Source organism: Argiope bruennichi, chromosome 5 (assembly GCF_947563725.1).
Source record: "Argiope bruennichi chromosome 5, qqArgBrue1.1, whole genome shotgun sequence".
NCBI classification, from domain to species: domain Eukaryota; kingdom Metazoa; phylum Arthropoda; class Arachnida; order Araneae; family Araneidae; genus Argiope; species Argiope bruennichi.
Genome location: NC_079155.1, coordinates 97283100 through 97300954, shown reverse-complemented (window position 1 = coordinate 97300954; position 17855 = coordinate 97283100). Strand labels below are relative to the sequence as shown.

The window sequence follows — 17855 nt, the reverse complement described above, 5'->3', positions numbered from 1 at the left end:
TCATCGTCATCACGAATTTGATCTTGCTGTTGATGACAAGAAGGCGACGCGTGGTGAACTTTTTTAATTTTTGAATACTATTTAATAATGCATTTTTCTGTTATTTTGATTTTGTTATTTAGTTGTTGCAGCTTAGGATATTCGAATATCGTCAATAACAAAGTAGATCGTAATATAGATATAGCTTCGCAACTTGTAAAAATTACTATAAAACTTACTTTAGAAAACACCGGAAAATCGCCGGTGTCTACTTTTCACTATGCACTTGAGCCAGAGACTAGACCTTATTTGTCATACTTTGGAGCTTTCGTAAGTGGAAAATAAGTTTCAATCTGTAAATTTCATTTAATGTTACTTAAAAATTTTATTTAATTGAAAACTGATATTGTGAATTAACTGTATGAAACTATCAGTTTCCGTTTCGGAATTTCTGTGACTGTTTTGTTTATAGGTGTGAATAATTTTGTTTTGATGGCTTATCTACAAAAGTGGTATCGATCGATTTAAATGTATATGAATTTACTTATGAGTAACTGTAATGTTAAAATGCGATAATTAACTTTTTAAGCATATCTCATTTATTTTTATCATTGAAATTTAATTTTATTCTAATGTCAGTCTTCCATTTTACAAACTCACTTTGTATTCTATATATATCCAGTAAAATATAGATGAATTGAAATCGGATATTTGTTTTTATTAGTCCTTTTATTTGAATTGTCATCGTAGTTTTTAAAAAAGTAATCTTAGAACTATCTAGTTCAAGCTTGTTCTGTAAACTAAAACTAAATTAAAATTTAAGACAGGAGCTCTACTAAGTTGTTTAAGAAGGAATGAACACGATGAAAATTTTTATTTTCCCAGAGAAAAAAAATATATTTAATCTTAATATGTATAAACGAAAAGGATAATCTTGGTAAATAAAAATTATATCATATCAAATTTAGCTATGTTTCAATAACTTTCAGGAACATATTAAAGTACTAAATAATTTTTATTTGTCAATTTTAAAACTAATGTATTAAAATGGAATTATGTTGTACTTATTAATGAAAAAAGTTTTTTCTTCTCAGCATTTTTAAGTGTTATTGCTTAACAGATCAAAATTTTTATTCTTTATTTTGTTTTTAACAATGAATAATTTTATAAACAGGTTTAATGAAAATTGTTTGTTTTAATTTATTAGTTTAATCAAAACATATATTCTAATGCATACTTATGAATAACTGCAATTCAGTGTATTGTATCTTTTCGTTGTAACAGCAAGTAGTTATGATTTGAGTTCTATTTTATTCTGTTAATATCAGTTGAAAATAAATACATTTTATTCTGCATTTTTCTGTTTGAAAAAGATATAATTTTTGTTACAAGCAATAAATGCACTGATCAATCCTTTTTCAGGAATAGATTTAAGTAAACAAATAACCAAAGATATATTTATAAGAATTTCAATCTATCAAATACAGTTTATTTCCTGATAAAGAAAAATATGGTTTTTCTGATACCTTATACTAGATGTTTTGAATGTGTTATTTGTAATGTAAAGTAATATTTGCTGGTTATCTAATGCAATTATGTATATTATATTCAATTTATTTTTGCATATTGATACTCTTATTATTGCTTTATTAATAAAATTATATTTCTAATTATTGCTCCTCCATTGGCCAATTCATCCTATTATGCATCTTTTTTTTTTTTTTTGTCATTAGTATTTATCAAATAAATTTATTATTAAATGCTACATCAGAGAGTGATTTAAAAAAAAAAATTGAAATTTGCTTCTTTTCTTTACTGAATTATAAAATTTGAAATTATTTGCTTTTCTTTAATTACTTTGTATGCATTGCTTTCTTAAGTTTTATCTCTTTTAGAGAAATATTACTATTGTGAAGAATGATAAAGAATTATGCTCATCTATTTATAGAGCATATTTACAATAGTTGCTCTGTAAAATATATGTTAAAAAATTTTTTTAGACATAGCTTGTATGTTTTATAATACTATTTTACAGAATATTGCTAATTATATATTTATATCATTTTAGCAAATGCAAGATGAGGGCAAAGTTTCTTTAAGGATTGATGAACTTTCTCAGAATGAGAAGTAGGTTAAATTTCTTTGAAAAATATGTAATAGAAAGTAAAATTTATTAAGAAGTTGTATATTGATATGTGATTGATGAAATTTATTAAATTTTTTTATTTAAGAAATTTTATCTATTTGAACATTGTTAGCATATCTAAAAATTTATTCTGAAAATTTTGTATGGATCTTAAAATAAATTGATATGCATCTGTAAATTACTTTTTATTAAACTTGCTATATGATAATGTATTTGAATTCATATAATTGTTATTTATTTAGATGCTTATTAGAAAGAATTTTATTTGCACAATAATGAAAATTTTTTAAACAGTCTGAATTTTTATATGTTTAATCAAATAACAAATTCCTGAGTAATTTTAACTTTTCTCATCGATATTAATCTAAAAAAATGATGCATTTTGTTTTATATAAAGTAATCTGTTTTATATATATTTTGCATATGTATATATATGCCTTACTTCTATAATAATTATAGTAATAACATCTACAAATAATTTGTTCTCTGAAGTTAAATCTGTACTTATATTAAGGATGAATGTGTGTTTGTGCATTGGTGCTCTACAAACTAAGTCAATTAACCTAGAGCTGCCAAATTTGCCATTTATATTCTTTGCTGGGAAAAGTGTACCCCTGATAATAATTTTTTGATATTTTAATTAAATTTATTTTTCTATTAATAATTTCCAAAAATATGACTAAGAAAATAATTTTTATATCATTTTAGTACTCAAAATAATCTTTTTAAACATACAATTTTTTTTCTATAGTTAATTTTTAAGCAAGTTTTTGTACTAGAATAAAAGGATATGCAAGAATTTTGAATGAATATTAAGCATATTATGAACAATAATAATTTTTAAAAAACCCAAGAATATTAGAATGCTAAAGTTATTGATAAGTCACTAATAAAGTTGCAGAATTTTTTTAAATTCAAATTATTAATATTAATATAAAAAATAATGAAACATGTAAAATAAAGAAATTAAACTTCTTTTCCTTTACATAAATCAATATTGACAAAGCAGTTTAAAAAAAAAAAAGCTTCATTCTGCTGAAGAAACTATACAGATCAAGTTACATTAAATATTTAATAGCAAATTTTAGGGACTATTAATCCTGGTGAACGAGTTGTTCGCCAAATGTTGTTAGTATTTTAAAATATGCATATTACTATTAGATAGCATGTTCATTAACTTTACATGTTCTCTTTTCTTATTTTTGTAGCAAAGCTCATAAAGATGAAGACACTCATAGGATTTACTTCAAAAATCCTCTGTCACCTGGAAAAATTACAACTGTACGACTGGAGTTGGTATTAACTCATGCACTTGTTCCTTACCCGTCTACCATAACTCAAACAGAAAAGCAATTAGTTTTATACCATGGAAACCACTATTATTACAGCCCCTATCTTACTAAGACACAAACAACTAGTGTCACCTTGCCTTCAAATTCTGTTGAGTCTTTCTCTAAGCTGAAGCCTGTATTACACAGTGATAATCTCATTACTTATGGGCCTTATGACAACATAGGTCCTTATTCTCTGGTAAGATAATTTTTTAAAAATTAAAATTTTGATGCATTTTATTCGATTTGTCTATAATTTTTTTTAAAAATGTCCTTTTTATATTAGTTAATAATTATTTTCTGCAGATTAAATTATATTATTGCTTATTTACATTTTCTGATTAAAATAGTTTTGTGTATATATTATGAATAGTAATATCTATCCATAAAGTACTCCTTAATGCATGCTTTTATTTGAAGATCTTAACATGTTTTTCCTTTTATCTTTATCTGAAAATTTAAAAATATGAAATGTATAAAATGTGGGCTGTTAGAATTTTTTTTTTTTTTTTTTTTTTTTGTAGAACTTTTAATTAAAACAATTTAATTGTATATTTTTATTGAGTAGGTTGGCCTGTAATTGCACATTTAAAGAGGAGGGAAGGACTATACATTTTTAATTTTATTCCATTTTAAGACAATTCTATTTTTTTAATAAAATTTATAAAGGTGATAAATTTCAGAATAAAATAGTACATTTATTAATAATCACAGTTAGATTATATCTTTGTATCAGTATATGATATATAGATTTACCAGTTGAGGAAAATTTGCTATTGCAAAGAAGGTCTGCATTGGCTAATTGTATGAAGGATAGTTTCATGTAATTTATAACTGAATTCAACATTGAATTATGAATAAATTAATTTTTATATCTTCTTTTTTAGTACTGATTTTCAAATATTTATAGAAATATTTTTTATTTTATTATTTTGAGTAAATGAGAATTATTGTAGCACTTAAGTATTTAAAACATTTCTTTTACAAAAATTAATTGCTGTTTTATAAATTATTAGAGATTACATAGTAAATAGGAAAATATATTTACTGTGATTATAAGATTTTTTAGAAAATATCTTCTGGTCGTAGCAGATTTTTATTTTTTAAACTGTCTTAGAATTTTATGTTATGTTCCTATTCAGCCATTTAAAAAGAATTTGGGCAATTCATTATGAATAGAATTTAATTATTTTAACAATCATGTTTGGAAATTTGGGAAGAATATTGTAATATTTTTTTCATATTTGTATTTTGATTGCTAATTTCAATTGGCTTTGAAAGTTTGCATTCAACTTATTTGCACTATGACCTCTGGAAATCAGAACAGTAGAATAACCTATTTCTTGTAAAAACATGATGTGTTTAGGAATTATTGGCATCTAATTGAATTTCTTCATAAAAGATATTGAGTTTAAAGAATCAAAATTTTTAAAAAATTAATTAATGTAGGTAATGTTTTTCTTTTATGCAAAGCATCAGATAGCAAATTTATTGCTCTGTGCTATCATGTCTGAGATATCTTCTGTGCAATTTGTTTGTTGATACTTCACATTTCCACCTGTTGTTGTGATTCTTTGTATTTTGACTTGTTTTGCAACAATAGTTCAGATGTGATATTTAAGCTAGTTGCAGAGTGTCTTTCATGTTCCCTTAAAATATAGAAGGGGGAAAGAAAATTATTTTTAATTCTATTCCTATATGCAGATATTTTTGTCTTATATATATGGAAGTATATCTGGTGTATGTTTTAAGCAATTTGTAAACAAATGATTGTAAATATTGAAACGTTTTTATGTTTGAATGAGCAGGTATTTGTAAAATTCTAATGAAGATTTTGGCATACTTATTGTATAGTAGAAAAACTGATTAACTGGCTAATTATTTGGATTCATTTTGATTAATTTATTTCTGTTGTAATAAATTATTTTTCTTCATGAATGGATGCATATCATTTAGTAAAGAATCAGCTTAATATTAAAGAAATACATCTAAAACTAAAGCATTCAGTCTTTTAAGGCTCATTGATATCCAATGGATCCTTTCATTACCTGATTGTCTTAAATTTATGTAATATGCTCTATTTAAACGTGTATTTCATTGTTCTCGTAGTTTGATAACAGTTAATGTGCACCTAAATATACTAAATACAGCAGCTGTATAGGGAAATACATTTAATGTTTTAGTATTTTTGCAGCATGATTGTATATATTTGAGTGAGTGATAGAAAATGTCATGTAATAACATTATTAATATTTAATGAGACTTCTTTACTGCAAAATAGGGAGAAAAAAAACCTGTTTTGTAATTATTAATGTAGCATTTGTTATTTTATGTAATAATTTTTTTAAAGTATCATTTATTTAATAAATGTAATATTTTATTTTTAGAACAAAATGACTATTCATTGCGAGAACAATAATCCCTTCTTGACAGTAACAAACTTAAACCGAGCTATTGAAGTTTCCCACTGGGGTGTCATCTCTATCGAAGAGGAAATAGACATTGCTCACACAGGAGCCAAATTGAAAGGGGCCTTCTCTCGATATGAATTCCAGCGGGATCAGAGTGGCATTGCATCTGTCAAAGCATTTAAGGTAAGTATTTTTATTATATTAGTCTTTGAAAATGTGGAACATATCAAATTTGAATCTGTGAAGAATTTAAAATTGGACAAAAATTATTGCATGACTTTAGGAAGTTAATGGTTGATTTTTAATATCACTTGAATATGCATATTGAAGTTAAGAAGATTTTGTAATAGAGAGCAGATTTTGAAAAAATACTGGAGTTCATAATAAATACAAATCAATGAGACACTGCATTTTTTCACCCTATTATTAATTATAGATATATCTTTGATTCCATGCTATGAAGAAACAATTTATAACTCTTATTTGCCTAATTTTGTTTCCATCTACCTTCAAACTTATCAAATTGACTCATCTGATATCACAGGATTCTTATACCATACCTGTTAATTTGCCAGACTCTATGAGACATGATATATTCCTGTGATTTTTTTATTGTGTTTAGAATCAATTTTTATCATCCTTTAGATCAATTCTTTAATGTAATGATTCTATAATATTTTTAATATTTCAAGGGCATGTTTATATAAATTTAATCATTTTTTGTTCATAATTTGTAATGAGTAACACAAAAATAGTTTCAAGCAATTAGACATAAAACTGTCTTTAGAGAAAATTAATATAAGGAAACCACTTGCTGCTTTTTAATTTATGGACAGATTTTTCCTTTATATGTAAAGTCATTAGGGTTTCTCAAAATACATATTTAGCTCAGCTCCTCCTTCCATTATAAATGTACCACTACGTACAAGCGTATTGTATTTATACTATTGTAAAAACTGAAGAACTAACAGTTAGTCCTAAGCTTATAGTAGGTTATTTAAGAAATCAAATATAGTCAAACCTTTCATAATGAAGAAACCAAAATGTAAAAAAGTGATTTGCTTAATGAGTGGCAAGGAGACACTGTGACTCTGCTGGAATTGCCTGAATCTGTCTGTGCTGAACATTTGTTTGAAAAGAACCCTTGGGTGGAAGCATTGCCTAACATGACTCCGAGGGGTTTGAGTAAGTGTCTGTGAAGTCTTAATTGAGGAGATTTTATCTCTGGCCAAAAATTACGGGACTAGAAGTGGATAGCGATGAAATCAATAAGATAGTGGGAAAAACATAGCCAGAGCTTATGGAGCTGCATTCTGCATCACAGCAATGTAGGGCAGTGATTTTAAGTGAAATGAGGGAGATGCTGAAAGCATGAGAATTTAATGCATAATATCTTGAGAATCACCACCCTAGTAAGGTTGCAGCTATGTAGACTGCAAATTCATTTAACAGTAATGCTGTTTCATTTTCACTAGAAGCAATAGCAATAATGTCTGAAAGCAATTTTCTTGTAAAAAATTACATTATTATAAATACCTATCAGCATTTCTTTTCTGAATGGAAAGTATTATTCTATTTTACACAGATTCCTATGAAATAAATTATTTTGCTTAATAGTTTTTCATTACATGTAAGATTTGAGAAAAAATTATGCTTGTTAAGCATGGATGCACTTTATTTTGAAAATGATTGCAGAATTTTTTGACAGCAAAAAATAAAAGAAGTATGCAGCTATAAAATTTAATAATTCTCCATTATCTGTAATTATAAATAATATATATATATATACAGTGGCTCAAAAAATTGAGAGTACACCTTACTTTTACTTCATAAATCCGACTTTCAATATAAATAACACATTACCGGGAAGTGCAGACATGTTTTTATTTTTACACATAACAAATTGTTTAATTTAGAGTAAAAATCAACCAAAAACTTGTAAATTGAAAAGTTTCAAAAGCATTTTAAATAAACATATGCAGAATTTTGCCTCAAAAAATTGAGAATACATCAATGAAATTTTTGTAATACCATGCATAGAAACAAGGTGTCACTATTAAGTTGCATGTCTTTGGCTCTTATAATGACCTCTAAACGTCATGGTACCGATTCGACCAATTTTTGGTGGCATCTGAAGATATTTTACCTCATTCTTCTTGAACCAGTTGTTTTAAATGGGGTTTGTTTCCAATTTTGTGTTTTTGAACCACTATTTCGAGTGTGGCCCACGAATATTCACTGGCATTGATGTCCGGGTTCTGTGGTAGTGTGTGCAACTACTATTTACAATGAAAAAGACACCATATTTTTATATTGCGTGCATTCTGTTTAGGGTCGTTGTTCTGCTGGAAAATGGAATTTCCATCTAAACCCAAATTTTTAACACTTTCCTTTAGATTGCTGCGACCATATTGCATGGACAAAGCCTAATACTGCTTTGGATCCAAAACATTTACGTCCTACAGTTAACCATGATGGGATTCCGTCATGATTTGAGGTTGCATGGCTTCAGCCGGAGTAGGAAATTTAAATTTTATAGATGGCATTATAAACGATATGGTTTACTTGGATATACTTCGCAGCAATCTCAAGGAAAGTGCTAAAAATTTGGGTTTAAATGGAAATTCCATTTTCCAGCAGGACAACAACCCCAAACAGAATACACGTAATGTCAAAATATGGTGTCTTTTTCATAGTAAACAGCAGTTACACACACCACTACGGTACCCCGACATCAATACCATTGAATATCTGTGGGCCACCTTCGAAGCAGTGGTCCAAAAACACAAAATTAGAAACAAAACCCATTTAAAACAAGTGTTGCAAGAAGAGTGGGGTAAAATATCTTCAGATACCACCAAAAATCTGTTGAATCGGTACCAGACGTTTAGAGGCCATTATAAAAGCCAAAGTACATGCAACTATATACTGACTCTTTCTATTCGAGATAATGCAAAAATTTCATTGGTGTATTCTCAATTTTTTGAGGCAAAATTCTACGTATGTTTATTTAAAATGCTTCTGAAACTTTTCAATTTAAAAGTTTTTTGTTTATTTTTCTTCATTTTTACTCTAAATTAAACCATTTGTTATGCATAAGAATAAAACCATATTTACACTTTCCAAAAATGTGTTATTTATATCGAAAGTCGGATTTATCAAGTAAAAGTAAGGTGTACTCTCAATTTTTTGAGCCACTGTATATATATATATATATATATATATATATATATATATATATATATATATATATATATATAATATAGTATTGGGGATTGAATCCTGAAATCCATTGGAGAACTCAATCATTTATTTTTTCATCTTCCATCATCGGCATTGTAAATTGTCTTTAATTTTGAATAAGTGCAAAAAGTTAAATTTAACTTTTATGACTATTTTATTATTTCATTACTAATATTTTTATTTATATTTTGATGGGAACTTTTTACCAGTGGTTTTGTTTACATTTTAGACTGTATTGCCTGCTTCAGCAAGTGATGTATATTATCGTGATGAAATTGGAAATATTTCTACGAGTCACTTACGTGTCCTTGAGGATTCAACTGAAGTGGAGCTGCGACCTCGCTTTCCACTGTTTGGTGGCTGGAAAACCCATTATGTTTTAGGATATTATGTGCCTACTTATGAATATTTATTTAACAGTGGTATTGTATAATTTTTATTTCTTTTAAAATTATTTGTTTATTACTTATTTTTAAAATGGGTCCTTAAATAAAAGTTCTTTAAGTTGTATTTCAAATAATTCTTGTTTTTTTTATTTTTTTTTTGCTATAAATATTTGTGAATGAGATATAGTCTGTGCATGATTAACAGCTCAATGCTGCTTAAATTAGTACTGTTAGTATTTAAATTAAATTGGATCCCTGGAAGTTCAGTTTATTATACTTTTAAAAATTTATATAACTATATATTAACTAGCAAATATGTGATTTTTCTGTTTTTTTATGTTGACACCTGGGATGAGTCAATTCATTTTATAAAAGCTGGAAAAAGCATTTTCAGTTTATTTGTTTTCATATAATATTGCTAGCAAAAAATGTCTATATTATTTTAATTCTTAAAAATAGTTAAATCAATAGAATTTACCAGTAATTAATATTGTAATATTTAATATTGGTAGAGAAACCTAGTCTAAATCTGATTGTAATTCTGTTGCATATTGTAGAAATTTTAAGGAAAGTACGTTAGGAAGATAGATAATTTTTAATTTATTTTGAAATATATTACATGTACGAAATTTCAAGTATCAATTTCACTATGCCGTTTGATTTCATCATTATAGATAATTAAGAGTCCCTTTTGAATTATTTCATTAAGTTCAATTGTTTCTATTTTTAATTGCTGTTGATGTGAATAATTTATGTTTGCATTTTTCTATTTTAATATTCAAATTTCTTAAATTTTTCTGAATTTTATCTTGTGAAAGTATTTTGCATCAGAATAACAGTCACATTTTACTTTAACCTTTCTGTTATGTATTAATTAAGTTACATTTCTGTTTAATTCTCAAAATAGTATTTTAAAGATATTATTTAATTGCAGGAGACAATTATGTTTTGAAATTGAGATTTGTTGACCATATCTTTGATGACAGTGTCATTGATCAATGCACAGTTAAAGTTATTCTTCCGGAAGGCTGTAGGTGAGTATCTAATATGTTTTAAATGTAAAATTGTTGGATGAGTTTCTAATTTAGTGTGTTTTATTTGTTAAAATTACTGAATTTTGCTTTGCTTGAAAACTAGATGAAACTGCATGTCTATTATTTTTTGGGAGCAAAGAAAAAAATTCAATTTAATTTGGCCTTAAGAATTTTATTATCAGACAATAAATGCTGTGTGAATGTTGTCCTTTACCAATATTTTATCTTTATGTAATTTAGAGGAAATGAGAGGGGAAGAGTAAGCAGATTACTACCATAATTTCATAGAATATTTAACAAAATTAGTAACTGGAGATGATGCTATTATGTCATTCATTGTGTCTTTCAGTGCTTAGATAAAGAATTGAAAAATGCTTTTTGAAGTGTATACAGTTATTATTCATATTGGTCTTATGAGATTATTTCAAACTTATTCTGAGAAATGTTCTGAGACTTCTTCTGTGGTTCAACAAAAAGCTCTTATTTGATTTTATTGAGCATTATTCCATACACAAAGGAGGTTTTATTTAAATGTCGGACTATCTTAATGTATATAGTCTAATATTTATTGAAACAATAAATAATTGTTTGCAAGTAAAATAAATGGATTTACATATATTTAGTTTGGGAATGAAAAGGATATTGAAATCAGATATGTGGCGTATATTTTAATATGGTGTTCTTCAATTAAAAATATTTTATGAGATTTTATTAATTCTATGGAAAGTTGGATTTTAGAAAGATTTTATCTGTTTTGATAGATGGTCCATCAGTAAATTTGTACTTTGACTTCTTGAAGAATAAATTACTAAAAGAGTTTTCAGTAATGTTAGTTAATGAGGGGTGATGGTAATTATAGTCTACATATTGTCAACAATTCATGAGACTATTATACAAATCATATCTAATGTGGATACCAATTCTTCAGAATAATCAAGATGTGGGGCTGCTTGTTATATGTTCAGAATGTTAAAAACTACAAGTTTCCTGCTTCAAAATATTAATCATTGAAATATGTTGCAAAAAGTTAAAAATTCAACCCTATCTGTCAAGCTGAGATTATTTCTTATCCTTGATGAAAATTATCCAATTATTTGTTAACATTTTGTTAGATAATCCACTTTTCTGTCCATTTTTGCCACTTTTTTTAAAAATAGGGTATATGAAAAAAAAAAAAAAAAATGATGGTTGTTAGAAACACATTTATTGTCATGAAACGTAGTGTTTCTGATGGCTTGATGACTAAATAATATTTTGAAATTTGATTTTTCAAACACATTCATATGTCGATCATCAGCAAATTTGTGTAGGATTCCACAGGTGAGAGAATGCTAAAGATTCATACAAATCATAGGTAGTTTCTTTTCTTTTCTCTCCTCCCATCCCACCAGGGCCACTAAAGGGTTTGAAATGTGAATGCTCAACTTGCTATATATTCTTTCATTTGTGAAATTTTGGATAAATCCTTTTTCTATTTTGAATTTGACAGGATAATTGGGTTATTTAGGTTTGAGAATATTAACCGAAGTCAGTTTTTGTAGTAAAAAGATTATTCTTATAAATTCTGTATTTATTCTGTTCTTATAAATCAACCACTGCCTGGCTACAATCTGATATTAAGGGGAAAAAAAAATGTGATTTTATTGTACTAAAATTTGACAGGTTTTTTAAGTGATGTGGTTTGCAATTCAGTAAAAATTTATGGGTTTGAAGCATGGAAGAATCAAATTGATAATGTAAAATATTTTGATAGCATACTATTTCCAGTTCATTTTTTAAATGTAAATAAAATTTTGTTGTTAATTTCATTCTTTTAGATTTTCCATTTCAATCTCCCAAGCTGTAGTTAAAACTTGAAGCCCTTGTAGAGCTAACTTTTTTTTTTAATAAATTTTAATTACATTTTGAATATGTTTGTGAAGTGAGACCTAGCAGTTGTAGCCAGGCAGTAGTTATTCAAAAAGATGCTTACTTTTTATTTTAAAATTTATTTTGAACTGTAAGTTTTGGTTTATTAATTGCATGTCAAGGGTTCATTTAAGCATCTGAAAATAATAGCAAAAATAAAAATAATGGCTCATTTGAAAATTAAATGCATCATTTATGTTTTTATATCTATAATATACAATTTTATGATCCTTGATTAACCCCCTTCTCCCATAAATTTAGGAATTCTGTAAGAACGTTCTTCACTTAACTGTTTTTGCAAAATATATTTTTCAATAATGGCGATAATTGACTAGTAGATATATAATTACTTAATATTAATTATTTTTTAACTCCTAAGACAATTCACGCAGAATTTTGTGATTTAGAGAGAGATAAACTATTCTTAATTAGATGTATGTTGTAATGGTATCTTTGTTAGTTTATTATTCTTTAGAGCTTTGTTAACTTGTATTATCTTTTAACTTTCACTGGTTTTGAATAAATAAATAAAAAAAAAAACTGTAAATTGGAAAATATACTCTATAGCACAGATGGCATGCTTCTACTACAGCCTTGTTATCTTGCATTATCTTTTAACTTACACTGGTTTTGAATAAATAAAATAAAATTGGAAAATATACTCTATAGCACACATGACATGCTTCTACAAATGTCTACATTTTCAGAATTGAGTTTTAACATTCTTGAGGTTAATTTTCTTTTTTATGCAATAATTTTACTGTATTTTTAATATTGTATATGTATAATTGCATTCATTTTATAGTTCATTTAATCATAATTTACTGCTCAATAACATTTGGCTTAATTCAATATTTTATGAAATTGAGCTTTTTTAGTTCTAAGCCTCTATCATGTATGTTGTATAATTTCCACTATTGTTGGTATCTACTTTTCTTTATAACTAAGAGATTTCAGCATTAATTTTTATAGAAGATTTGAATGTAATTAATCGGCTGTGGTAATGGATATCACTTTTTATTCTTTTATTAAATGTTTGCAATTTAATTTTTGAAAAGTTGGAAGTTATGTGTTTTATTATAATGACTAAAAAGGAAAGAGTTATTTTAGTGGATAAAATTGTTAAATGGCAGAGACAATTTAGCAGTTTATGAGTTAATCTGTCTTTGGACTTTTAGAGCAACGTTGAGCATTGCACAATAAAAATGCATTTCAAGGCAGGATTGATCAGGTATCAGTATATTGATTTTTAGGAAACTCTATGAATAATAGAAAAGATTTCAGATTTAATGAACATCAGTCTGTAATGATTCTCTCTAATATTAATACAAATCTAAAATATTAAATCTCAAATTTTTTAAACTTTGTTTACTAAGATTAGCCTAGATAAGTTTGTTGATTGTGCAGTTTTTCTGTGTACCTAGAAATGCTTCATGGACATATGGCTTAGATAATGGTAGTGCATATTTTACATAAAAAATATCTCCATACATTTTATTTCTTATTTTTCTTTCAACATCAGTAATTGCAGTTTATGTTAAACTGAAACTTTAAATATTTAGTGAAATGATATTACTCATATATATATATATATATATATATATATATATATATATATATATATATATAAAATTCAGTTGCCTTTTATTGATCAACATATTAATTGTATTTTGAACCTTTATATTCTTTGAATAAAACCCCATTATTTTATTCTATAATTTGTATTTCAGAAATATTCAAGTAAAATTACCGTATCCTGCAAAACGTTTGCCTGATGAACTGCATTATACTTACTTGGATACTGTTGGACGACCTGTTATTGTTTTCCAACACAGAAATCTTGTTGAACAACATATTCAAGATTTTGAAGTAAGTTCAACATTGAATTATGACTATGCTTGTGTCATTGCAAATATCATTAGGCTATATATATTACAAGATTAGAATAATGCTTATTGGTTATTAGTCCTCTTAAGAGACTATCTGGTTCACAATTATTTTACAATTCTATGTGTTTATTGTTGTACCCGAAACTAATAAGTTGAATGTTAAGCTATCAGTCTTAGTAAATTTCATTCAAAATTGATGCAATAAAATTGATAATTCAAACAAATGATTACTATGAATTAAGAAAGCATGAATTTTTAGATGTTTATCTTTTCCATTATGTCTATAGAATTATAATTCAGTTTAATGAAAGATTTGTTCAATATAATATAATTTCCTTAATTTACAGTAGATATTTGATATATATTCTCACAAAAAGCCATATATTATATTTAATATCAATAGAATAGATTATTTCTTACATTTTAAATGTATAAAAATGGTTTTTTTCTCCTCTGTAAATTTTTTAGCCCCCCCCCCTCCGAACTTCTAGATAATGAAATTTCACTCTTTGATTCTTCTCCTTTCCTTATATTTAATTTGTTAATTTTTGCTTCTTTCATCTGGAGAAGAGAGTATGTAAAACTCGCTCCATGAAAGAACTTGATCACAGATCATGACAATTACACTAAATATTGTACAGTATTTAACCAGTTTCTTTTAAAACATAAATTGTTTCACTTTAAAATTATGTAAAAGGCACTTTTATGCGATAATTGGTAAAAGAGTGGCTGAAAATATTGAAATTCGATTTAAGAAATTACTATTTGAAAAGATAAATAAGAGTTTGAGATACACATTCCCATCATTCAAAGTGTTTCTGCATTAGATTTGATAGCTCTAGATTCCACTGTCCTGAAGATTATCGACAAACTTTCATCTTTATTAGTGTTGGATTTTTTTTTAAAATGCACATATACTTATGTATGTATTTCATAACTAATTTACTTTTAATTTTTAGTTGTATAAACTATATGAGAACTTTTATTTAGGGCTTTGTAAATGTTTCTTTATTATGTATAGTTTTTAAAATTTATTATTGAAGTCTTGAAACACATTTTGGAAGACAACAATAATAATGAAGTAAAAGTACCTCTTAACTGTTTTCATTTTTTAGTAGAATAAGTGAAAAGTATTGCAAATGATATGAATTCTCTGTTTTGCAGGTGCATTATGAATACAAGAAATTGCTAATGTTGCAAGAACCTATTTTAGTTGTGATAGCTTTATATCTTTGTTTTGTAGTAGTTATCATCTATGTACGCTTTGACTTCAGTATTACAAGGGTATGTGTCTGATCAAATTCCTTTTTTGAATTTATAAGTTGTAGTGTAAATAATTTACTTCTAGTACTTAGAGGGCATTAAATCTTTTAAATTTATAATTCATTTCCAAATGAGGATGACTTCTGAATTTTGTATTTATATATTATCTTACATTGTGAATGAAAATTGTAAATATTAGATATAAGCTAGAAATTCTTACTAGGCTATAGTATAAATGATATAAAAATATATTATTGAAATTTTCAGTATTTATTTCTATAATACTTAAAATGATTTTAAATGTGGAATTACTAACTCATATTTTTCATTTTGACAGGATCCTGCAAAGGAACGCAAACTACGTGTGATGGGTTACATTGATGCATTTCATAACCATTGTACCAACAGAACAGCAATTTACACTAAATTTGATGAAGCTCTAAAAGTGTTCAAGCAAAATAAGGATCTAAACAGCTATCAGGCTACTGTAAAGAAACTGAATGCTGAGCATAAATATGAAACTCAAGCTATTGCTGACATTTTGATGAAACTAAAACAGGAGGGATCAGAGGCTGCTGATAAAGTATATATTTTTTAATGCTATAATATTTTTCATAATTCTAAAATTTTATGTTTCTCTAGTTATAATCAAAGAAAGTCTCCAATCAAATAGATTTCTGTTTGAATTATTGCATTCATTTGACTTATGAAATTAGTATGTTTTAAATGTTTATGAATTTTTTGTTATTATATTTAAATAGATACAAATATTTTTCTTTCTATTTTAGGTTGCTGAAATACAGCGTCATGACAAGGCATACAAAGAACAATTTCAACAACAGACAGTGCTTGTTGAAAGACTTGTTGCAAACAAAATAAGCAAACAACAGTATCTGGATGCAGATGCTGCAATAACAAAAAAGAAAGATGACATTGTTGAGAAAGTCTGTGCAGTAATGTCTTCTTTATAAAGACTCCCAACTAAATTCATGTTTTACATGCTTCATTTTGTTGGTATTGCCTTACTTAATTCATTCCATGATCAAAAATATGAATAGTTGGAAAGTTTTCTGGTACTGTGTTTTCTCTTGGAGAAAACATAAATTTAGGTTTAAAAAAAAAATAAAAGAATTTTTTGTACTTGTGTATTTTTTACTAAATACTGAAAATGTTGCACGCTGTATTTAACCTTTGTTAGCTAAGATCTATTAATTTTTCTTAAGCAGAAAAATTCCTGAAACTTCAATAATTATTTTTTTTTCTGCACATCTTTTTGACTTTTTACTTTGCTTCTTTATGTATATTTCAATCAGAAAATATACATAATTTAATTACTTGAATAAACCTGTCTAATTTAGTTGACTTATGCAACTAATAAATCATTGGCAGATCTATGATCAGTCTGTAATGAATTTTCATCTTTTTGAAACTTTTCACGACTTTCATCTTTTTAAAATTAGTCATTAACAACTTCAAATGTAAGTAAATTGAATACTCACATTAAATATACTTGCCCTTTTTTATAATGGTTGAGGAGTTCATTAGAACATTTCATTTGTATAGTATTTTTATTGTTAAAGGGGGGGGTGAAATTAGGTATGCTTTGAGAAGTATAACTTTGTTTGTATAGTAAAACTTTGAAAATATTTCTATGAAAGTAGAAAATAAATTTTGCACTGTACTTAATTAACATGTAATAATAGATAAAAATAAATTTAAAGCTATTGGTAGCAATTTTCTGCTAAGAGAACAAATAAGTAGCTATTGAAATTTTGACTTATTTATGCTAGCGATCACAAGTATGAAAGTTCAAATGATAAAACGTTTTTCATTGTTAAAACAGGATCTTGAACTTTATTACTTTCAACCCTATCTTTGTATGAAAATATTTTTGCTATCCTTATTTGTATCTAAGTACCAGGGGTGTTTGTGCTTCGGGGAAACCCCGGAATTCCGGGGATTTTGAACTTCGATACCCGGAAATTCCGGGGATCGTCGTTCAAAAGGAAGTAGGAATAATAATGAATTATTTATTTTGATCTGGGTAATTTTGTTTGCTTTGAAAGCAGAAAACGCAAGGTCAGTGTGTGTGGTGAAAACTTTTCCTTTCTTTCTCCAAAGGCAGTGATAATGCGTGAAAAGGGGGAAAAAAACTTCTTTTTTGTTCTTTCCTTATTGCGAGTTATGACTCATTTCCCCGGTTCTCGGACATTCTCTTCTGGATTCTTTTCGGCAAGTAGGCGCGGCAGAAAAAAAAGGGAGAGA

At 26.6% G+C, this 17855-nt stretch overlaps 1 protein-coding gene across 1 annotated transcript; it reads left to right on the top strand.

Annotated features, from left to right (window-relative positions):
* Positions 1-4: 4 nt before the first annotated feature.
* On the top strand, positions 5-16730 carry LOC129969149 (dolichyl-diphosphooligosaccharide--protein glycosyltransferase subunit 1-like). The gene is made up of 10 exons (XM_056083575.1): positions 5-309; positions 2048-2106; positions 3334-3655; positions 5844-6050; positions 9340-9532; positions 10431-10530; positions 14169-14307; positions 15492-15611; positions 15928-16173; positions 16379-16730. The coding sequence occupies exons 1-10, from the start codon at positions 88-90 to the stop codon at positions 16559-16561; spliced, it is 1791 nt and encodes a 596-aa protein (XP_055939550.1). The 5' UTR covers positions 5-87; the 3' UTR covers positions 16562-16730.
* The last annotated feature ends 1125 nt before the right edge of the window (positions 16731-17855 follow it).

Coding starts and splice junctions, on each gene's coding strand:
- LOC129969149 (XM_056083575.1), top strand. CDS start 88: ATGCATTTTTCTGTTATTTTGATTTTGTTATTTAGTTGTTGCAGCTTA. Junction 6,051..9,339: donor CATCTGTCAAAGCATTTAAG/GTAAGTATTTTT, acceptor TTTACATTTTAG/ACTGTATTGCCTGCTTCAGC. Junction 14,308..15,491: donor AACATATTCAAGATTTTGAA/GTAAGTTCAACA, acceptor TCTGTTTTGCAG/GTGCATTATGAATACAAGAA.